This window comes from Phyllostomus discolor, chromosome 4 (genome assembly GCF_004126475.2).
Source record: "Phyllostomus discolor isolate MPI-MPIP mPhyDis1 chromosome 4, mPhyDis1.pri.v3, whole genome shotgun sequence".
Classification (NCBI taxonomy): Eukaryota; Metazoa; Chordata; class Mammalia; order Chiroptera; family Phyllostomidae; genus Phyllostomus; species Phyllostomus discolor.
This window is the reverse complement of record NC_040906.2, coordinates 35,385,772-35,410,433: the sequence shown is the minus strand read 5'-3', so window position 1 is coordinate 35,410,433 and position 24,662 is coordinate 35,385,772. Positions and strand designations below refer to the sequence as shown.

At 35.7% G+C, this 24,662-nt stretch overlaps 1 protein-coding gene across 1 annotated transcript in view; it reads right to left on the bottom strand.

Annotated features, from left to right (window-relative positions):
* Positions 1 to 24,662, bottom strand: part of TMEFF2 (transmembrane protein with EGF like and two follistatin like domains 2) — a 231,660-nt gene that overhangs the window by 198,031 nt on the left and 8,967 nt on the right. The window contains exons 3-4 of the mRNA XM_028510576.2: positions 22,250 to 22,379; positions 17,615 to 17,641 (exon numbers count right to left, since the gene is read on the bottom strand). Of these exons, the coding sequence (XP_028366377.1) occupies positions 17,615 to 17,641; positions 22,250 to 22,379 (157 nt within the window). The remainder of the gene's footprint in view (positions 1 to 17,614; positions 17,642 to 22,249; positions 22,380 to 24,662) is intronic.

Here is a 24,662-nt window from a genome sequence, read left to right as displayed (position 1 = left end):
AAATGTACTGTCAAACTCGAAATGAGTCTCTGGTGAATCATATTAGTGGTGTATATCATCTTTTGGCTTGGCTCGAATGCTGTGTATTCTGTTGAATACATTCGTGTAATACCTATATTATAATATCTAGTGATAGAGATTTAAGATGCCACATTTTTTTTTATTGTTATTCAAGTACAGTTGTCTCCATTTCTCCCCTGCCCAACACCCCATCCAATCCTTCCCCTCTTTGGCTTTGTCCATGTGTCCTTTATACATGCTAAATGAAATAAGCCAGGTGGTGAAAGATAAATACTGTATGATCTCACCTATAAGTGGAACCTAATCAACAAAACAGACAAGCAAGCAAAATACAACCAGAGACACTGAAATAAAGAACAAACTGACAGTAACCAGAGGGGTGTGGGGAGGGGGATAATAGGGGAAGGATGGGGAAGGATTGTCAAGGAACATATATAAGATGTCACATTTTATAAAAATTATTGAAAAATCCATTAACTCTTAGAAGACCTGGCTTCTGACACAATTCTGGACTAAAAAGCTACTTGGGAGAAAAAAGCAAAATTAAAAATATTCATTAAGAAAACAACCAGGACAACAATCTCCCTATAGAACCACAAAACAACCAGAAACAACAAAGCAACTGAAAACTGGGTCAAAGATCTGAACACTAAAACCCACGGCCAGAGACAGATGCTAGTTTTTATAGTGCCTGAGCTTTCTCAATTTAGAAGGCCTTCTTCAGAGGGGGAAAAACACTTCAAATGCACAGTTAGGTGTAGAGGCTGGAAGGGCCTGTACAAAGTGGGAGGGGCCCAGAAGTTGAAGCCACACATGTTTCATGATATAACAGCCTCTGTGTATTGCCTGGTCCAGTCTACTCATGTAGGACTGATGATGTTTATAAAACTGTATTTCCAGGTAAATCCGAGTCAGGAAAAATAAGACACATGGAAAATAAATGTGGAAAGAACAGGAAAAGAGGCCACCGAAGCACCAATGATCCATAGTAATTAGGGACTGAACTGGGAACAATAAGCAGTAGTAATGCTGACAGTAGAAAAAAAGTCTATTTTGAGAAGAGAGAGGAGAAAAAGCTTCATCTTGTAGGAACTGAAGAGCTATTTAAATCTGAGAATCCAGTCTAGGGTCATCACTCTGTCATGCTAAAGGCTTATCAACCACAGGACAGATAATTTGTTGCTAGGAAATTGTTGGCAATTGTGGAGCTCATCCAGCAGAAACTGAGTAAACGCCTGGTAACATTTTACCAGGCTCCTTCCTCTTCCCATTTCACCTCCCTTCTACCCTGCCACACCCACTCCAGTGTCTCTACATGGACACAACCCATCACTCAAGCACATTTATTTGAATGAGCATTGTATGACAGAAGTGATTTCACAAGTAAAGCCCCTCCAAATTGCAGGCATTGTGCACTTTAAAACTGGTTATATGTATTTGTCAACTGGCTTCAGTCAGAAATGATTTGAAAGTCAAACATTCTAACCAGATCAGTTCAGAGACAACTGTGTCCCTTTCTTCTGTGGAGAAAACACAGATTTTAGAGCCATCCTTTTCCCAACATAATATGGGCTGAGTTGCCTAGGTCATGAGGTCGTTGTGCATAGAGACCAGTATTCTTCATCTTTTAGTCGTTAATCTTTGGTCTCTCCCTCAGTGCCTGCTATTAAATGGGTGTTCAATAAAGTATAAGAAATGAGTGTTTTTTGTGAACACAAACTCTGGGGGGAATATACAAGTACATTCAGCATGATGAGGTGCTTAATGCCCACCATATTCAAGATCTGAACATTGCAGAGAGGATCTTGAAGGGTGCTAACAACTCAAAGGAAAGTCCTAGCATCCTCAAGGAAGAAAATGGAGTGACAGGAGAAGCAGCCCTGACTCTTTATTGATTTAGGTCAATTAGCCAGTCTTGATCATGGCACATGTGAGATGACACTTGAAACCAATTTAGTGAGAAAGATAAATGGCCCCAAAGCAAACTTAAGAGATATTCACAAGAAAAAAAGTTTAAGAGTGCAAGGAGTATTCACTCAACCCAATGTCCACTGCCACTCACATCTGCACCTGCTGTGTTTGTATTGACCTACAGCCACAAAACAGACAAACAAAACCCTTTAAAATCAAGTGCTGTGCCTGTTATTTATGGAGGAAAATAAGTTGATAATACATACCAGGAAAAAAAGCTTTTAACATTTCTCAAAGCCTCCCTATTTCAGCTATCTGAAATACTCAAGCACAGCATACAGACTCATGAACCAAGCCACTCAAAAAACTTACTGTTGTTGAGATTTACAGCATTAGAAAATTTTTACTTTTTCACTGGAGAAATAACTTTTATTCCAAACCATAATCTTTGTTGGCTTGTGAGTTGAAATAGCTCCACCCTAACTACACAAGGCTATACTAGTCACTTTTCTACAACCCAGGAAATAGGCAGGATATGAGCTCCCCCTACTGGTACAACATTTTTCCCACTTCATGAATCCAGTCAGGGACAGTGTCCGTGACTTGTAGGATAGAACAGAATTCGGATGTAGGGTTAAAGAGGAGGAAAAACTAAACAAGCATGTAAAAAACTAAATAACAACCCCAAACTAAACAGAAAAACAACTCTACTTACTCTAAAATAACCTCTAAAGCGTTAGTGAAAGGAATGTGCAAAGGACATACTTACAAATATGTGACAGCACCATCGAAACCACCCCCACCCCCAAGTTTGGTCAGGCGGACTGAACTAAATGGCTGTCACTCGCAGGATGCTCTGGTGTCCTCATTTTCATTTAGAAATATCAACAAGCAGATTTAAATTGCAGTGGTACTAATATAGCTTTCTAGAAGCACATGTGGAATTTTTTTCCTCTAACAGAACATGTGAAAATCTACAGGCTTTAGAAAAATAAAATACAGTAGCATCGTGGAGGTTGAACAAAATCTATTGAGGGCCTTGGGTTATTTGCATTTGAAAGTGACTTCTCCTACATTGATATGTGAAGTAGGAAACCAAAGATGGAAGCCCTAAGTTTTATATTTCAATGCTCTCAAATTAGTTGTCTCTAAGAAGAAAATCCAACGTGCAAATCAATGGCAAATACAGGTAAAGTGCAACTGTGGGGACATTCACACTTCAAAGTAGAACTGCTATAAAGGTATTGCTGGTGATAAGCTGTTACAGAAAAAAATAATGAAAGAAATAGAACTCCCACTCGTTGAGTCAGCAGAAGGGAGCTGTTTCATGGTATTTGCTATATTAGTAATGCTGCAGTTTGATTATATGGGATTCTGTTATCACAATCTGCTACATATCTTCTGTAGCATATAAATACATAAAGCCATTTAAAGGCCAAAGTACAAAGCTGTCTATTTTTTTGTATTTTTACCTTTTACTACCATACTAGTAGTGATGCTTAAGTGGTATAAATTTAAAATGGTAAATGAAGAACAAAAACAGTGATGCATGCAGGCTTTATTGAAAAAGTCACTGGTTGAAAATCCCAAAAGTACATCAATCTGCTTTTCTCTTCAAGTCTGAGAAAATTGCCTTATATGAATACAACAGACTCAATGCGTGGGCTTTTTTTTTTTTATAAAATGATGCTTTTTAATAAAACATTTTCATGTCTTAAAAGTAAGCCTATATATTCATTCATGTTGCAAGTGGATGGAGAATACATACAATGCAAAGTGAAGTGACAAGATTGGTATCATTTTTCCTCCCCCTTTCCAGATCTTTGTTTATATTGGCATGTGAGAGTTTTGTTCACACCAATGTCAGTATGAAATGAATGGACAGTAATGTGAGGAGACGTAGACGCCAGTACACCTGTCTCTCCTTGTCTCTGTTGCCACCATTCTAGCCAGGTCGGAGTCATCTTTTTTCCTTCGTTCTGCTGTAATAATCTTTTTTACCACTTTCCTTGCTTCCTCTCATTTCCTAATTCATTCTCCACAAATCAGCCACGGCAGTCTTTTAAGACTATAACCAGATTTATATTACTCCCCTTCTATGACTACCCGCTGTTCACTCTCCTTGTCTACCATTTCCTGTTCAATCACTGTGCTCACTACCTTCTTTTTTTCTGGGTCTCACTAAGCTCTCACTTGGGCCATTGGCTGGTGTCCCCTGTTGGCTCTGAGTGCCTGGCCTCTGGCTCTGGGTGCACCTTTCTTTTTGTAATTTAGGCAGCCCATGCAGATCTCACCCTCCCTACAAACCCCCATCACTTTGCATTATGCCAACCTGTTTTACTTTAATGAAAGAAATGATCACCCTCTGAAATGCTCTGGTTTATTCATTTTCTTGGTATGTCTTTTTTCTTTCCTTTAGAATTAAGTTTCATGTGAAAAGATTTTTTTCCCCTGTATCTCAAGCATCTAAAACATGGCTGGGACAAAGTATAACAATATTATGCCATGTTATCAATACCAAGAGAGCTAGTACAGCATGAGGACAAGCACTACAATATCCATAAATACTAGAGCAATAAATATTGTGAATTAAAAAATGTGTGTGTGAGTGAGTGCCTGTGTTTGCATGCACGGGGGCTGATAAGCCAGTCCTGTCACACAAAACAAACAGCGTAGATGTTTCTGTGATCAGTGAAAAATTCTTACTTAAAAGCAACATTTGCCTTTTAATCAAATTAGTAAATTCTTAGTATAGTTTAATGAAAGATTATAGTTTTTATTTTAAATCCCTGACTCTAAAACATAAGGCAGACTATACATGAAACATGGAGAAAAGGGGAACTTTGGAGCTCTAGGGGCCTGGGTTTAAGTCCTGACTAGACCACCAAACTGCACGGTCAAGTGGCTTAGCCTTTGTGTCTTTTGTTTTTTTCAATGGAAAATGGAGATGATTATGTCATTCTTGGGGAGTTATGGCAAGTTTTTACTATATAGCTATAAAATACCTGACATACAGTAGATACTCATTATAAATGTCTTAATTAGAGACAGTGAAATTAGTGTTTATAATGTTACACTGGGCTTGTCAATTATTGGGGAAATATTGGATAAACTGTATGAACATTAAGTGATTCATGTAAGTATATATGTAAATGAGCAAGCAGTGCTGTGTCTCTATCATGTTTCTATTATTGCTCAATTTAAAAGAAGCGTACCTAAAAGTAATGCACTACGTGAAACACTCGCCCATCTATTCCTTTTCATTCCCAGCAACCTCAGGGAGTATTATGCAGCTACTGCATTTTTCTTTTGCTTGGCCTTGTCCTAGAGGTACAAAAATTAGAAACTTTGTCAAAAAGAATGCTCCCTCAGCATTATCAGTAAATACTGTGTGCTAGAAATGTCAGAAATAGTACTTTTTAATTCTCAGATATTTAAAGCTAAAATCCACTTAGGAAAAGTTAGAAAAATATCTCTGAATTTAGAAAAACTTAAGTCTTTGTTGAAACAAATGCATTATTCAGTGTAACAGAATCTTTTTCTTAAATTCATTCAGCCAATTTTATGACATCCATGCAAATGAGCTTTGCCTTCTATGATCATTTGCAGGTGTGTGGAGGGGCACCTGTCCTAGTTTCTGGTGCAGTTTCAGGTACAGGGTCTGCTCAACCAGATCAAGCTTTTAGCTTTTGGTTAAAAAAAAGAAATGGTTGAGCAGAACTAAGAGGCTCTGGATCTCAGTCTTTTCCCTTTCACAGACATTGAAAATGTTTGTATTCCATTCTACCCATCTTCACCCCCTTATCTGGTTCTCCGCTCTCTCCTCAGATATTGTTGTTCCTACAGAGAGAGGGATCAGTGGAGATCCGCCATGAAGACCTATGTTACATAATGGCAGCCTCAAAACTCTTTACTAATTTTTTTAAGTTTACACATACTGCCCAATGCACATTCAACACTTATCCAGAATTATATAATAGCAAATACCAAAAGAACTTGTGATACAGATCTTTTAAAGACTTCCCTTACAATATACTACCTTCCAGTGGAAATTCCCAAAAGATATGCATTAAGACAGGTAAATATTTATAAAAGAGACTGAGAAAGGAGAATGACTTCAAAGTAATGAAATATATTTTTATATGGAAATTATTTTACATTTCCAGCTTGAGGCTTAGTAGTCTAAGGTTCAGGAGCAGACTCAAGCAGTTACAATTGGAGGATCAGTCCCTAGGTCTCCATTGGATGGCAGCACAGGACGATAGAGAGGAGACAACTAAAAGAATTTCAGGGGCCAGGAGACAAGTGGATAGGGTTGGGGCAGTTTCCCAAGGTGTGCACCTGAGATTACTAATTTTTTTGATGCTCAATATCTTTGTTTAAAAAAATACTTCATGGTCAGTTGTTCTTTTAAAACACCATTCAAACAAAATGTAACATGCTTCCTTACTGTATGGCTTCTCAGTTTTAGTACGTGACTAGGGCAACCAATCATTCCTGGTTGAGGAATTCCCTGCTTTGTAAGATTTTCAGTGCTGAACACTGGAAGAGGGGCTTGGACAGATTGAAACAAGTTGCCGTCCTATCCCGACTCTTCAAAAGGGGTCAAAATGTGTAGCGTTTCTCAATCTCATTTAACTGGATGTCCTTTGTCTTCATACAATAGCATTTTGAGGCATTTAAGTTCTACAGAACACATTTTAAAAGTGCTGGGGTAGAAGACGATTGTCAGGTCTCCTATTCAGCACCATGAAATATTGGTTTCAGCCTCTGTCTTGTCTGGGGAGAATGAAACCTATTTTCACTAATGAAATATCTTCTGGTCGCATTAAGTGCTATTTTAGATGGGTGAGAAAAATGTGGGGTAGTTAGAAAGAAAATCTACAACTAGAAAGAACATTTTTTTCCTCTCAAAATTTCTTCTCAAAACATATATGTGTTTGGAGTATAGAAACAATTGAGGGAAGGAATGCATTAAATGAGTAAATATTATATGTATTAATATGGAAAGAAACATTAGGAGGTGGGACATGATAAAAAACAACACAGTTGACCCAAGCCTGAAGCTATTTTAAATTGGACACTAAAGCTTTTTTTTTTTTGACGTTGAACACCACTGTTTTATCTTCTGCTGACATTTTGCATTGAGAAATCCTATTCTCCCACAGTAGACTGCTCTCCTGTATTGTTTCTCCAAACTCAAGTTTTTATCCCCCATAAATATCATTTTATATCTAAGCACTGAATTCCTACATTGCTCCAGTTTCACTTGTGGATGAGGGAAAATAGAGAAAGAAGCACCTGGGGAAAATGGGGATATAGGTAAGAGCGTGACTCAGAGCTTATGAAAATGATAAAATCACTCTGTAGCTTTCTTGAGGAATGATCTCTTGTATGGAATTTCTGATGTCTACTTTTGATAAGTCAAGGTCCATAGTCAGAGGTCACTGGGAAGCAGGTGCATGGCCTCAGTGTTCACATATGCATTGATTAATTGCCATGATAGGAGCTGATATCACTGCCCTGCAAATTCATTCATCCAACCATGAATTTCACAAACACTTATCCAGCACCTCCTACATGACAAGCAGAATTCTATGAAATTCTGCTGGCTGCATCTTTATTTTCTGTCTGATGACAGTGAGGGGAATTACTCTAAAATCATTTCCCCTATAGACCCCTATATTCATAGCAGTGCAATTTACAATAGCCAAGTGCTGGAAATAGCCTAAGTGTCCATCAGTAAATGAGTGGATCAAAAAATTGTGGTATATTTACACAATGGAATACTACACAGCAGAAAGAAGGAACTCCTACACTTTGTGACAGCATGGATGGAGCTGGAGAGTATTATGCTAAATGAAATAAGTCAGGCAATGAAAGACAAATACCATATGATCTTACTTATAAGTGGAACCTAATCAACAAAACAAACAAGCAAGCAAAATATAACCAGAGACATGTGATCAGAGGGGAGGGGAGAGGAGGGTAACAGGGAAGGAAGTGGAGGGTCAAGTCATATACAAAGGACGTGCAGATAAGGACAATTGGATGGGGATTGTCTTGGGAATGGGGATTGGACAGGGCAGGGGAGAGCTACAGGGAGGGCAGTTGGGACAACCGTAATCAACAACAATAAAAAAGCACATTTCCTCTAGAATCTCCATGGTGTCACATGGAGGTTCCCTGTTTCTCTCCCATATACCATTGTGTGTTTTGCAAGGTAAAAGCTAAAACTCACAGAGTTTTACTCTCTTATCCCATTAAATTAAGAAACTTCCTAAATGTAAAGAACTAATATTCAGTGCTTTATTTTCTAAGTAATACTCTTTAGTGACTAAAGTACATTTTATGTGGGGTAATCATTGAAATTCCTTGAAAACTCAGAAAAAGAAGATGGGCTTTTTTTCCCTAGTTCAGTGTCAAATTAAATGAAGGCATCAAATGGATTTCCAAATGATTCTATTCTCTGGCCAAAGTCATTTGGTATTTTAATAAGTAATTTGGATGTAGAATACAGTAGTCATATAGGGTAAAATTACCTCAATTGCCTACAAACTAACTAACCAGAATCCTAAAATAACTTCATTTTTTTTTCTTTGCACACAACTCTTAGGAGAATGAGGTAGATCACAAGTGAACATGTTGATTTACTAGTATCAGATGCCATGGACTTCAAAAATAGACTGTCTTTTATTGTAAAGATGATGGGCAGCCATTGTTGGGTTGCAAGCAGCCAAGTGATATGCTTCGATAAGTATTTTATACAAATCATTCTGACTGTGCAAGTAAGAAAAAAAAAATTAGGGCAGGACTAGAAGTAGGGAAGCCAGGTAGGAAGCTCTTTTTCAGTGTTATACCAGAGATGACTAGGGATTGATACCGGGGATTGGTGGAGGGTCTGGAGATAGGGATCTGAGAACTATTCACAATAGAAAATCCTTAGTGTGCTGATTTATAAGATTGCACTGGCTTTATAACTCTGCCTCACTCTCTTTCAAAGCAGAGCTTGGCATCAGGGAGCTCTGCCTTTGTGAGCCGTGAAGGGAGATTCCTGAATCAAGGCCTGAACATTGTTAGCAGCACGGACCGCAAAGCAGTGGGAGCAGGAGCACCAGCATCCAACCGTTTAATATTATCCCACTATTTAAAATGCAGTATAATAGCTCTACTATGAATTCCCCCTTTTCTCTAAACTGCCAGCTGTGTTTCGCTTTCATTATATTTAAAAATAACACCCACTTTCAAACATAACCACATTCAAGCTGCTATTATGGTCGTCCCTTGAGTAACTGAGTAAAATCCTCAACATTGTAACCTCTCCAATCTTCAAGGATTAGATCTCAAACTGCATCTTAGAGCTCAAAGGGTTCCGGAAAGATGACACTACATAGCTCAGCATATCTTTTCACCAAGTTCCCACCACTATCACTTAAATCAATGTGTCAGAAATTCTACTTGCCAAAGGTCATGTTTTTCTATTAGTGCTACAGTCTCCAGGGAGGGCCGTCAGTGTGTCTGAACTGACTCTCACCCTAATTCAATGCTTACAAGATCGTGCAGGATTTCTTAATTTAGCTAGAACCAGATAGGTGTAGAGAACATCAATTTTGTATAGATGTCATCATCGAAATGGGCTCTTTTCATTCTATTTGTGGTCTTCACCAAGAGAAGCTAATGTTGGAAGAGCCACCCAGTTAGCCAAAACATAGGACTGAGAAATGAGAAAAGTGTCTTGAAAAGGAGAGAAAATGGGGGAAAGATTAGGTTTGTAAGAAATATTATTTAATTAGGAATGGATCCAGTTTAAATGATCCATCTGCAGAACAGGTTCTTGGAAGCACCAGCCCAACCTTATTTAAAATCGAGTTCATTCCCATTTTATTCTTCTCAGAGAGAGAGCCACATGGAATACAAAGCTAAAAGATTTTCCAGAACAAGTTTATTAACTGATGATAACTGGAATAATTCTTTTGGTTTGACTCATTGAGCCAGGATGCTACCATTATTTAAACATATTGTTTTCCATTTATTCCAAGATTTTTTTAAATCCCAAAGCTATAACAAGTGTATAATTTACCAGAGAAAATGAAATTGCTCTTTGTTAAGTACACATTGAAAATCATATGCTACAATATGGGTTGTATATTTAGTACAGTAAAAAAGCTATATTTTCAAATCCAAATTCGAAACAAATTAAATACAATTTGGCATGCTTTACAGCATACAGGGAGATTCCTACGTATCAAATACTGTCTGGAAACAAGTGAAATTTTCCACTCACTTGAAATTATCAAAACAGGAGGAGGACATCTTAAATAAAGCCCCACATACAAAAATACCTCAAGAGAAAAAAAATGGACTTACTATAGTGAAATCTAGGATATCGATTCAGTAAGGAATCATAGACAATGTCCCTCATATGGGTGGCAGAGTGACACATGTAACATGACAAGGAATACTACAGAGAATATATATACCACATCTCCTGAACATCGACAATCTGACAAAGAAACTTTGCCTTTTACTTGTAGTTTTCCTTGCTTTCTTCATTACCTAACACAATGTGTTCTCAACACAGAGGTCAGAGTGATCTTGTAACATCATCAGTCAGATCACGGCACGCTCCTGGGCTCCAGACCCTGGGTGGCTCCAGCTCACTCACAGGAGGAGCCAAATCTGTCCTGGAGGGTCGGTCTGAAAGGACATCCTCACATCCCACCCTCATCTCTGAGAACCCTCTTACATTAGTCTCATTAACGTCCCTCATCTTGGAGCATCCCCGTTATGCACCTGCTTTGCAGTCTTTGAATGTCCTTCCCTCGATTATCTGCAAGGCTTGCTCCTTCATTTCTTCCTTATCTCTGTCCAGGCCTTCCTGAGCACCCCAAAACTACAAACCCCACCCTTTCCTTTCTGTATCCTACTTTCCCCTCCTACATAGCACTCATTACCATCTGATAGTCCAGTTTTTTTCTTGTTTATTTCTTTACTGTTTGGGTAACTTCACAAGAAATAAGCTCTACCAGGGCAGGGATTTTGCTTGTTTTGGTCCTTCTTTTAAATTTCGTAGGATGCAGAGGACACCAGGAGGCAATGTCCACATTTCCTCTTGTTAGCTTCTGGGAGGGGTACACACAGACACCTCCCTGCTGCATCCCTCTCCAGGTCCAGTCTGCAGCTGAAGACAGCCACCTGGCCCAAGATAACACTCCCTTTTTGCAGCTACCAACATCAGTGATGGGGTATAAAGGCCCAGCCTCATCATACCAATTCAGCATAACTCACAGGGACCATCCCATGTTGAAAGCTACAGGTGGGTCTGCTGTGACTCTTTCTAGCCACACCAGTTCAACTTTCCTTCTGCCCAATCCTATTGTCTTCCCTTCCACAGGTGCTGATTCTGAGCATACCACTCAGTAAACTTCAAATGCACAAATCTCAACCTCAGAGTCTGCACCCTGGGAAACCCTGCTAGGATCATAGGTGAGGAAGCTAAAAACAGAGAGTCTAAGTAACCTGTCCATGGTCACCCTGCTAGTAAGTGGTGGAGCCAGGATCAAACCCACAGAGTTCAGCTCTAGAGCCTGTTTTTAACTACTGTTTTTTGCTGCTAAACACATAACCATATTTTTCCCTCAATAATTTAAAGTACATTAAATACTTCAGAGTAAATACTTATGAAAGAAAGGGAATGAGGTTATGCATGGGGATGTAGGGGGAAATGAATGTAAGAGAATAGATAGCAGTCATCATGTGCTATGTTAACTTAGGAGTTAACATGAGGATAACAGACAACAGAAACCTACAAGGGTTTGAGTTCTATGTTGAATAGCACAGATGATTTCAGAAACAAAAATGAGGGTGGGAAGGGAGTAAGGAGATGGGAAAATAAAGTCTCAAATGATTGTTGATAGGGTTTATCAGTTATATAAACTGCAGAATATAGGGTCTAGTTATTGCAAGAAACCTACTACAAGATGTAGGATGATCTTGTAGCCTATAGTTTCCTTCTTTCTTGAAGATCAAGGACTGGTTTGTTACCATAACCACTGTTGCTGGGTCTGTGGGCGAGATGCTCATCCTTTCTCATCATCTTCCACACACTTAGAGGCTAGTATTGTGATTAAATAAGTGACTATTATAATAGTGCTTTCTATAAAACATAGAATGTTTAAAAATAATTATACATGAGTATAAGCATCCTTTCAGACTTATCTAGTTCATGCTCTCTTATCAAGCAGAACTGTAATAAAATCTTCCTGCTCCCATTTTAAAAGACTCTCTCTCTAAAAATCTCAAATGCTCTGAGAAAAACTTTGCAATGATCGGACCCATAATGGAAATTCTTCCTTGAAAGTATACTGAATCCCTCAAATTGTGAATCCTTCCCGTACCCTCTCTTTTGGTTTTCTATGGAAGCAATATGCCTCTTTTTCCAGTTTTAAGAATAATTATTTGCTGTTTTAAAAATTTTAACATCATTTCTTATCTACTTATATAAGCACAGTTCCTCTGCTATCAACACTGTGATTTCACCTCTTTACATGGTGCAAAGCTAGCTGTCTCCATTAAATACTGAGAACTGTAATTGTATTCGTAGATTTCTTATTATTATCTCTGCATCGATACTTTATACCATGAGTGGTAAAAATCACTAATTAAAAGAGTCAAACTTCCAATTAAGCTCTTTAGAGAAATTATACAATCAGAGTAACTGGGACTAAAGAGCAAAGGTAATATAAATTCTTTTAATTTCATTTTTAATTTTTTGGAGTTCAAAGTTCTTTACATTACTTTATTATAATCATTTTTCCTATAAGAAGATATTATTCTATTTTACTGATAAAATAAATGAACTCCAAGTGAGATTGAGAGTAAATATCAAACAGGTATCCTCCAAGCCCATTAAAATCCCAAACACAAATTTCCTGATTGGAAGTCCAAAGCCGTGTCTGTCGGATAGCACACGAGTACATCTCTTTTCCTAGACGTGGTTTTAAAACCCATATGAATGATTCAGACAAAAGGTTGTAGCATCCATTTCATATTCCCAAGCAATCTTCTCTGGAAATTCAGAAAATAATCACTGTTCTACTGGAAGAAAAGCGATTTTTATTTTTAAGATGGTAGCCATATGGGAAAACAAAGTACGGCTATGCTGATGAAGAGGTTCCTTCTCCTCCTTTTTTATTTTCCATTATTCTCACTTTGTTTCTCTCCTTCTGATTTGTTTTTGTAGTTTTCTAATTTCATTATCCATTGCATGTTCCCCATTTTTTCTACCTCTATTTCATTACTATTGCAATATTGTTTTATTTTGGGGTAAAGAGAAAGCAAAATAGATTCCAACCTATGGAAATCCAAGATAAGATTTCAGTTGAGGCTTAGATGGTTATAAGGCAGAACAGCAGCCCTAAGGTGTGGAAGAGAAAAACAGGGCTAGTTTCTGCTTGTCTCCCCATAGACTACGCTAGAAGAATCTCAGACCTCGCATAAGTGGTAGAATTTCTTTACTGAATCAGTATTTCAGCTGAAGCTGCTAACAATTCATGCTGATCAGACTTGGCTATAATGTGAACCCAGTGGAGAAAATACATGGTGAAGCATATTGTGTTAGCCAGAACTTAACCATGACCATAAGGTTCAGAAGGTACGAGGTGAGGTCAGGAAAGGAAATGAATATGGCAACATGGAACAAAAAATGACTTAGCCTTATATATTTTATGAAATGAATATTCAGTTGTTATTTATAATATATTTAACATTTTACTTGCACAGAGAATTGCTTCTCTTTTGATAATTAGAGTCAGAACCATGATATTTCTCATTGTGTGCTAAGAGGAGAATTTACATATAATCTCTTTGAGTGTAGAGAACTGACAATTCATCTTTAACAGCACCGGAAATCCTGTCACAGTATCCAGGTTTTATTAGGCATGTTCAATTCGGCTGAATTCCTGAATATCATCAAATCCACATCAGAAACATATGATTTTTTAAAAAAATGATTTTCAAGTTCTCAAACTTTGTGAAATACTGTTTTTACAACCCACAAAATCAATAATGGCAACTTAAGGTCCACAGTTTGCTGTAGTGTAAACATTTCTTGTTGTATCTAAGAGATAAGTGAAGGAAATATCTTAATTATAAACACCCGAGTAATATATAAACCAAAATTATACAGGGCACTTTTGTGTTAAATAAAGGCATATCATAATTAGTTCTTTGTACCAAAGTTACCATAACAACAATTACTGGATGATTAAAATAAAAACCAGGCTTTCTTTGTACAAATAATGGACATAAATTTAATGTCAGATATGTCTATTAATGTACATATATGACATTAATCTATTAAAGAATTATCTTAAAATTATATAATTATGTAAGTTGTATAAATAAGTCTAGTGCTTCATTTACCTTATGAAATAAAAATATACCCATTTCTCTATGCCATGTCTCTTGGACACATTTTATTTTACACATTATAAAACTTCCCATATGATGATACTAAATTTTAATTGCGGATTCCTCCAGACTTATAGCAGTATAATACAAGTATCATTTAAAAAATGATACTTAAAAAGTATCATTTTCATTTTACTGGGCTTATATTTTGTTTTTAGAAATCTAACTTATCAAAAGTCTAATCAATTCAGAAATAGTTTTAAAAGAAAATAATGCAAAATATGCATAGACTTGTCTTTATGACTGAAGACTGTGAAAGAAGAGAGAAAAGCAGGGGTTAAAAATTATCTTTCTACCACCCACACGCCCATAGACTTTGGGAGGAGGCTCCTTTCATACTTTTTCTCACTGCAGTATGTGTTACTTAAGGAAGTCTGTAGGTGGATAAGACGTTATTATCCCTCCTACACACACACTTTTTTGTATTTACAACATTAAATCTCTCTCTCTCTCTCACTACACACACACACACACACACACACACACACACACTTGAAACACTAACCCCTTTCAACTACTTTCTGGAATTTTTGAATTTCACACATTATCACGCATTACCTTTCTATAGAATGCATATATAGTTATAGTTTATGCTAATTTTTCCAACTTCTAGTCCATTCAAAAAGCTTATTTGCTGTAGATAGTTGCATTTCTAACTAAACATTTTTGTTTGAAAACAGAATTCCATAAACAATATGTCTTAGGTTCAAAACTAATAATATACAATTATTCTTTGTATTGATGAATTTTCGTAAGTACTTAAGGAGAATACAATCACTGACAGGGGGAGAGCTAAGATTATTATGCAGCATTTGTTTCTTTTCAATCTACAAAGTACTTATGTGAATGGATGCACAGTGTAGATCACGTTGGAGACACAGTAAACATGTTTCACCTAAATAAAATTAGCCTTTCAAATTTTTTCATCTAAATAAATAGATTGACAGTTGGACTTTAAAACCTCCTATAAAATGTATACTAACAAGTTAATATAAATTTTATGAAACCTTTACATTGCTTTTATATTGTAGTAAAAGTGTTCCTTTAAATGTGGTAAATGACTGTTGCACTCTTAGGCAAATAAGTGAAACTTAAATTATTTTTTAAATAATCAGATCTAATTTTCATTGCTAACATAATAGTCATTTATCTAAAAAGTAAAGAAAAATCTAAACAAGTAAAAATTGATATATTTTAAATTGACTTTGGATTTGGAGGTTAAATGATATCATTTATGACAGTCACACATATAGGGGTTTTGCAAATAAATTTGATCCCTTCATTTTTCAGATCAATGCACTCACTTGGGAATTATATTAACTTTTGCTAAAATAAATGAAAAAATATAATCATTAACCATAGAAAGTGCTCGCAAAGATGCCCCAATTATTAATTAAATACACATTATTGAGAATACATTATATAGACACCATTTAGAAAAATCACTAGCTAGAATTGTTGGATTAACCAATCCCAGGTAATTCAATCATTTATGGGTAATTCAAAGGAAACTGATTCTGAATCCCCTGATACCTTGGAAAAAGGAACTCTGTCAGAATACAAAGACAAGTCCATCTTCTGTATAGAAGAAGTAATGAGCCAAATATATTTTATATACAGCCCAATGGATATGTGAAGTGGAGTTGTGCAGGTCATTCTAACCTAGGTTTTCAGGTTCAAGTTATTAAGCTTTTTTGGCATCTTGTAATACAGTAAAAAATCAAGAAATTAAATACATTAGTATTTTAGAGCACAGTAATACAAAAATTTTTTAAAGTAATTTAGAAAAAATAAAACTGTTCAGTCTCTTATTTAAAAAATAGTTACTGCCATTAAGAGTAAATGTTCATTAGTGCAACTTTCAGAACAATTATTTTAAAAACATATGCACAAAGGTGAAATTTTATTTGACTTCACTTAGAAAAGCATTTTGGGAAATTTACAATGCAAATTCAAACCATAAATAAAATCTTGTCAGTACATACATCAGATCAAATTTTAAAGGTTTCTGACTCTCTTATTTTATACATTTATTAAACACAATGAGAAATAAGCCAGGCAATAAAAGACAAATACCATATAATCTCACCTACAAGTGGAACGTAATAAAAAAAAAAACAAGTGGGCAAAATAAACCAGAGACATGGAAATAAGGAACAAACTAACAGTTACCAGAGGGGAGGAGGGAGGAAGATAAGAGGGGAAAGAAGGGGAAGGGTTGTTAAGGAACATGTACAAAGGACTCATGGAGAAAGACAACTGAGGGGTAAGGATTGAATGTGGTAGGTGTGGGGTGGGGAGGGAGGGTGAGAGTAATGGGGGAAATGGGGACAACTGTAATTACACAACAATAAAACTAAAAATAATTTAAAAACACACAATGAAATAATGAAAACATATATGTACCTTATTTTAGTAAAAATGAATACAAATTAATTTAATCAAAGAAGTAAAGATACTGACTTATTTTCATTGGTCTAAGTTTTTTTCCTAATTTTTAATTTTTATTTCATTTTTTTATTTTAGAGAGAGGGGAAGAGAAGGAGAGAAACATACATGTGAAAGAGAAACATCAATTGGCTGCCTTCTGTATGAACCCCAACTGGGGACTGAACTTGCAACCCAGGCACGTGCCCTTACTGGGAATCCAACCAGCGACCTTTGGGTTTGCTGAATAACGCCCAACCAACTGAGCCACACTGGCTGGGCCATTGGTTTAAATTCTGTTTAGTTTTTCACTTTCCTTTAATAAGTTCAATCTCCTTTAGTTTCAATCTTTAATTTAATAATTAAGACCCTGTTTACAAGATAGTTATATATATGTTAAATTAATACCTGGTAATTGATAGCAATACTATAAAAAAGATATTTAAATGGCTTCCTCATGAGTTATTTTTGCCCTGTCAAATGTGCTCGAAATCTTTTGTTGAAAAGTTTTGACATGCATATCTATTTCAGAGATAATCCAGACACAAATAAACAATGAAGATTAGTTGGAGACAAAATTCTTAAGTATAATTTATAAATATATCAAATAATTTGCATAGTATATACACTTTCTTAACCAAGAGAATAATAGTTTTTTGTTTTTTCCTTTCCTACAATGTGACTTGTGAATTCCTCTAAGATATCTATAATGACAAGTATACAAGTAAATATCTACAAAACATCCAAATGTAAATCCTTAAATATATAAAAAGACATCTCCTACCTCCATCTCCAGATCCGGATCCTGCATCTGGGAGAGAAAAATAAACAACTTTGTTTTTGCTTGAAAAACATTTTCAAAAATATTTTTGACTCTTTTTAGTTCATGTTTACTTTCTTCAATAAGATAGTGATATAATTGAGAAAATTAAGAATATTTACCCTGAAAATGTGTATTCACATTAATTTAACTTCTATAGCATAACTTATAAAATAAACATTCTATTACTTATATGTTTAAACTTTATAAAAGAGAGGATTCTCTAGCTTTAAAATAATTCCTAAACTTCACTATGTAAAGTCTCACATGTTTATTTTAATGACGAGTTTGGTGCCAGTAACAAAAAAATGGAAAATGAGATGCTTATAGTAATCAATGAGATTTAGACATTAAACAGTCTAAGATAGGTAGCAAATAAAGTCATAATTAAGATTTTTATTATGGATAAATCACATATGCACAAAGAAAAATAGTTTAAAAATAAATATCTTTTTATATAAGTGTTAATATGCTTCCAAAAACCACAGTTGTGGATGAGTCTATCTGACACCAAGAGTATCTTTTGTTTTTGAAATCAGTAGAAGTGTGAGATTAACTTTGCCTTTGGCTTAAAATTGAATAAACCTAGGGTGATGCTCACAATAGAAAAAAATCCCTTAGGCATATTTCTTTCTTCATTTCTTCTCATTTCTCTCTCCTACATAATTACAACTGGTCAGAGTTGTCTATTTCTGAGAACTCAGTTCTCAGAAACACTCAATTTTGTTATTGGAGTCAACACCATTGAGTTTCCATCTGCTTCCACCTGTTACGTGTACACATCGTCTTCTTTCTACTTCCCTATTCTTTCTATTCAAAGTACATTTGGTCATGTATTTTTGATGTTACTACTGGGAAATAAGACTAATACTAGTATTCTCTGTCTGATATGTCCTCACTTAACATTGAAATCTCAACCAGAATTTAAGAACTATATCAAATGCTACTTCTATAAATTTACATTTGGTGTTTTAGTCCAAATTAAAATAAAACATTACTTCAACTTGTTTGTCAGCATGACACTGTCCTAAGAGGCACTTCATGGAAAGAAGCATAGCACAGAAAATCCACAGAAGGCTGACACATGTGAAAGAACAGATGCCTCCCCGATAGCCCCCCTTGTTATGTTAGGCTTTAGCACTTCCATGAAAGAGCAGTAGTTTGAATTGTCAGCCTTGGTGGAAACTCATATTAACTAAATCCACAGGGTCCAACACTGTATAAAATCAGAATACCAAGTCTTCAACTAACTTCTAGTGTGACTAAGACTTGTGTCTCTGGGCCACAATATCCTTTCCTTAAAAACAGGCTAGTTGGTAAAACAATTTATAATAAAAAACCTTTCCTGGTAAGTATAGAAAAAAAGATTTTAGTCATATGATCTGACTATTTAATGATAGTAGATCAAGAAGGTTGATGCATTCATCTTCATAGAATAGTCTTGTTAACTGAGTTGATAATCATAAGTCACGGCCTTATCACTTTTGGAGAGGACAATGCCTGAATAGTCAATGTGTATCAGGTCTCCTTTTAATATATCTTCACAACTAAAATTTTAACTGGTTTGAATTAATTTGAAAGTTAATTCAGTATCACTTATAATAATCAAGGACTAATAACAGGTTATACTAGTATAGCACTAATACATTCTACCTGTGTTTTAGTTAAATGTGTATACTTTCTTATTCTCTTGTCACTAAGATGGTAAACTTTTTTACATCAAGGTCCATTCTTGTTCAGCTTCCTATACTTACATGCATTTATGAGGAAATGCATAAAAGCTTAAGGATTTCAAGCTATAATCTTTAGGACATTACTCCCTGGATGGCATAAGAAATGTCATTCAACCTTCCTACTAAGCTTATTCAGTCTATTGAATGGCTATAATAATGTGTATTACATTTGGGTTATATTGAGGATTACTACACAATAGCATTTTTAAAATCCTTATCACTGTATCTGGAACATAATAATTAAAAATTTGAATGAACATCTTGCCTGTTCATCTATAGGTTTTCTAATAAATGCATAGTGCTGGGGAAAATCAAGAAAATAGCAGTAGAATTTTGGCTTGTATTTCCCATGTATGTTTCCAAAAATTCATGCAGTATGGTTCTTAAGACAATTTGCATTTGATTTGACACATATTGTGTATTTAGAAAAGAAAGGAGGAATACATTTTTTTAAATAGTCACTTAAGCTCATGGCATCATTATGAAATAGTGATGGAAAGGTTTAATGATTTGCCTACTATGAGATAAGTTATCTTGACAAACAAGAGATAAGCAGCCTACTAAAACTTATTAGAGAGAGAGAAACACCTAAGAAAAGAAGTCATGTGGTTAGACTTGAATCTGGGCTCTCAGTTAATGCATTTCTTATAAGGCAGAGAAGTAAAATTGACAGTGAGGCTATTGACCAGACTTCCCAATAGAAACCCACTTTTTAGACAAAAGAAAAATGATGTTTAAGTTCAATGAAATACGGTGTAGGCAAAGTAGGTTTAAAGTTGTCTATATAATTAATACAACAGCTTTATTGACTCTGTGTTTTGCATACTCACAATTGTAAACCTATTTTTGCCTACTCCTGTATAATAAATTTATATCTTTTACTGTCTTTTATTCCTAGAGGTCACAAATTTCCACCTCCACTCAGTGCCAAACAGCATTTAAAATAAATGGCAAATGTATGGAGAAAAAAGTAAGAATCGCTTTTAGATCAAAAGTCAGAACTCCAATTTAAATATAGTCACACTGAGTTAATCAAAGTTACTTTAGTCCCTCTGTCATTATTGAGATCAAAAATCTTTTTGATTTACAAGTCAATGGAAGATGCACGCAACAAAACTGGCTTACTAATTAAATCTTGAAGAAATCTAAGTCTGTGAATGCCCTAGGGATGGCTTACTCAATTGTGACTGAATTTTCCACTTGGTTAAGTATTTATTTCTATAGTATAACCAAAACATTAGGGACTAGAATGGAAAGATTTGAATGAACCAGAAGAATGCAACTGCATATGCTGACAAGAACTCTGAGGCTGACAAGAGCGATTTTGCTACTAAATGCTATTAGCCATAATCATAACTTTATGACTGTTTATTTTGAGGACTGTCCACTGATTCTTATTTGGCTACTGTCAGAGACAGACACCCTACATGAACTTGAATGAGCAAATCCTTTCCTTAGCACTCTCTGGTATTTGCCTACATCATTCCTCATTTCTGGGAGTCAGAGCTCTTTTTGTTTTTGTTTTTTCCTATCCCATTTGTCCTAAAGTCTCATTTTTCACTTTTGGTTCAGTAGGTATGGTACATTGATTTTTCATAATTTGTTTGCTCTTTGCCTTTCTTTCTAGTTCCCCCATCCTTACTCTGAGAGTAGCATGCTGACCCTCCTCCTTTCCCACAGAGGAAGATGGTCCAGAACTCTCACTTGTTGCTGTCACTCTCACTCATTACTTCTTTCTCAGTTCCAAGTCAACAGTGACGATCTGCTTGCTCTGGCAGGTAAGAAGTGGAGCACCAGTCCAGTTTGCCTCCCAATCACCCTCCCAGAAGGACATTTGCATTGTAGGGCAAAGAATCATGTAGGTGAAAAAACTACTTAAAAACTAAAACCAAATGCAGAGAGCCTGCACAACTGTCCATGAGGAATGATGCTTTTCTGTTTCCCTAATTCTTAGAAACTTCGATAGTTTCCAGTACAACTGAGAACATTAGCAATTACTAATCATCAATAGGTTTAAGGTAATCTTTTAGGGAATGGGACTTTTCTCTTTGCTCATTTACCACCTTGCCCTTGCCAGCACACACATAACTCTTAACTTAATTCATCAGAATAGAAATACTTGTTATCTAAGAGATAATTTTCAATAAAATAGACCTTCCTGGGCACTATTCTATATTTCTACTTTTGATATGTTTAATATCACTATTTTTCTGAACATGCTTATATCATCCAACTCTTTAGAATCAATGATATTCCAGAAAGATACATATTTGCCATTAAGGATAACTATCGAGGGACACTAAAATTTCTTTAATATATGTAATTTCAATGCCTCAAGGCTGACTTGAAAACTCAGCTTCGTTTTAAAGCACTACTTCATCAAGTTAGGCTCTGTTCCTCTTGTTTGTCTCCCTTCTTTCCTGTAATGCTGTTCACTCTGACCACCACATAAAAGGAAAACCTGAAAAGCTAGAGAGCATATAAAGTCAGTCTTCCTCCTCACTTTCTGCATAGCATTATTTACACACTATAACTACAAAGCTTTGTGGAATCTCAGGCTGACTGTGTCAGAAATGACAGGTGTCATAGAAGTAATGCCCACCATCAATACGACTTTCAAAACAATCTACTAAAGGGCACGAAAATCATTTTGTAGAGCTGCTATGGTTAGCCACATCTTAACTTCCAAACCCAAATCTGCAAAGCTACCCTCCAGTAGACAATGCTATTGTTCAAAACAAACAGACAAACAGTCTAGCCAATATATAGTCTGAATTATTTATCTCAAGATAACAGAAAGAGCAAGAGACATAATTTTTTTGATTCAGAATTCATTGAGAAGGTTTAAGGAGGATCACACACATACCTGTGGCACACGATCCTTCAGCCATCACAAGGATCTCGCTCTGCTGTTTGCAGGCAGCCTGCCGCAGGTAACACTCATTCTGGTAGCTCTCCCCATTGGAGCCACACACAGGCACGTAGTCATTGTTGCACTGAGAAGCACACAGATATAATCCTATGGTTAGTACTGGAGTCTGCGGGCCTCTCACTTCTTGAACAAAAATAATCATTTACAATAGAAAGCTTTTGTCTTCCTTTTCAGTGATCCTCACTGTATCCAATAAGTATTTGACCTTGCAGGGGAATCATTCAAAGAAACACAAAAGCAATGTCAAGTCAGCCAACTGGTCATTTAATTCAGATGGGGGGGGGGGGAAAGCAGCTAAATTGATCAGGAAATTCCAACAAAGTGATCAGAGAAACAATACTAAAAGGAGATACCAACGAATATATCAATATTATTTAATACCATTTTTGGAAAAAGCAAAACATGCTACAGTATTAAAGCTATTCAAAAATAGGCAATGTCTGTGTTTGGACAGCAAAAATGTATAACTGAAATGCCAGAGAATTCAGTTACCCTTTAGCGTGTTTTTTCTCTGTTGAATTTTAATCTTTATTTCTAAATGTTTGGATAAGACATTCGGATTACTACTTCATTCTCATTATATCATTATATCCTGGGATAATGATGCAGATACAGTGTAGAGAGAAACAGACTATGAAATACAGGGAAAAAATCAGCAACTACTGAACTACATGTAAACTTCACTGACTATTCAAAAGTATGACTATCAATATATTTCATAAAGGGAGAAGTTCATTTAAAAAAAGGTCATTGCAAAAAAGTACACATTTTACAATGGAAAACAGGCAACCTACAGGGTATACTCATCATAGTATAATCACAGCCTGAGGCATTAGAGACACTTGGCTGAGTCCTGTACCTGCTAACTGTGCCAGAGATGTGATTATCTCATGATTACCACCACACATGTGCTTCATTGATTAATTATAACATAAATAATGACAAAGTTGATTAGCTATAAATACTCACCTATGCCAGAAACTGAGTAAAGCAAATCATACATACACATGTATGTGAAAACACTTTGCTGTCTTCTACTTCTTATTAAAATATTTGGATACTTAATGTGTCATAAATGCATAATATTTTGTATTAAACCAATGATCTAGTGAGATGGCTGAAAAAGTTTTAATATATATGATAACAAACCTAAAGTTCTATCATAAGTCAAATTCAACTCAGGGATTTGTCCTTAGTTTATATTGTACTCTATTGCCTTACAATATCTGTACTTTGTCCTCCCCAGTCGACCATCTTGCTCTTTGCCTTTATGTAATATAGGATTAATCATACTAACAACTTAAAGTGGCATAAACCAATGCTCTGTGAAATGGAAGTCATTTTAGGAGCCTAACTTTGTATTAATTAATGAAAAACTTAAATATAATGTTTTACTAACAGTGATATATTTTTCTGCCAGTAGTAAATCCAAATTCTATGACACTAATATTATGATCACCATAAATGCTAGCAAGGTGATTTAGATATTAAATCATATTCATTTAAATATTATTATATTATGATTTAAATATTTAAAAGATGGCATATTTTAGAAATCTTCTTTATTTCAACAGTTTCTAATTTAGACATTCTGGAAGCCCTCTACACAACAATTCCTTTCTACAGTTATACTACTGGCTCCCAGACTCAGTCCGTCTACATGATTCTATTTTAAACACACTGTTTTGATTGGAAGTTTTTGCTAATGAGGATCTTTAATTCAATAGCAATTCACTTCTGACCAGGTGATACATGTGTAGCGGCAGCTTTCCATATGTTTTCCAAATATATATGCTTATATCTGAAAACCGACCAACTGAAGGACTGAACATCTTTATCACTACTAAAGAAAAAAGGCAATAGAAAAATGTCAGTGAAGAGCTGAATTTTCCATGAGCAATGCTAAGGAGACAATACCACATAGATGGTCAAAACCACGGCCAGGTGGTTGCATAGGGTGCTTGACAAAGGTGGTGTGTTCAGGACCAGAGACAGGAGAATATAAGGAAGATTTATGAGAACTCACTAGCACTACAATGATATCTGAGCACATGGAGGAGACTATGAAGAAGTAAACAGCTGGTAACATTATACTCAATAGATTTGAGCAACCTTTCAGTAGACAGAAGAGAGTCATAATCAGGGCAGATGACTGGACTACTTAGCTTCTTATGTTGGGTTTCTAGCATTCTTGTCACTGGTTATCTTTTAATCTCTATCCCCAATTTTGGTTGCAATACTTTGTGTGTTGATTATTGGCATCCACATTTTCTTCTCTCTGATTCCAAGAATTTCCCTATTTATCATTGTCATCTATTTCTGCAGATTACTCAGATGTAGTGAGTGG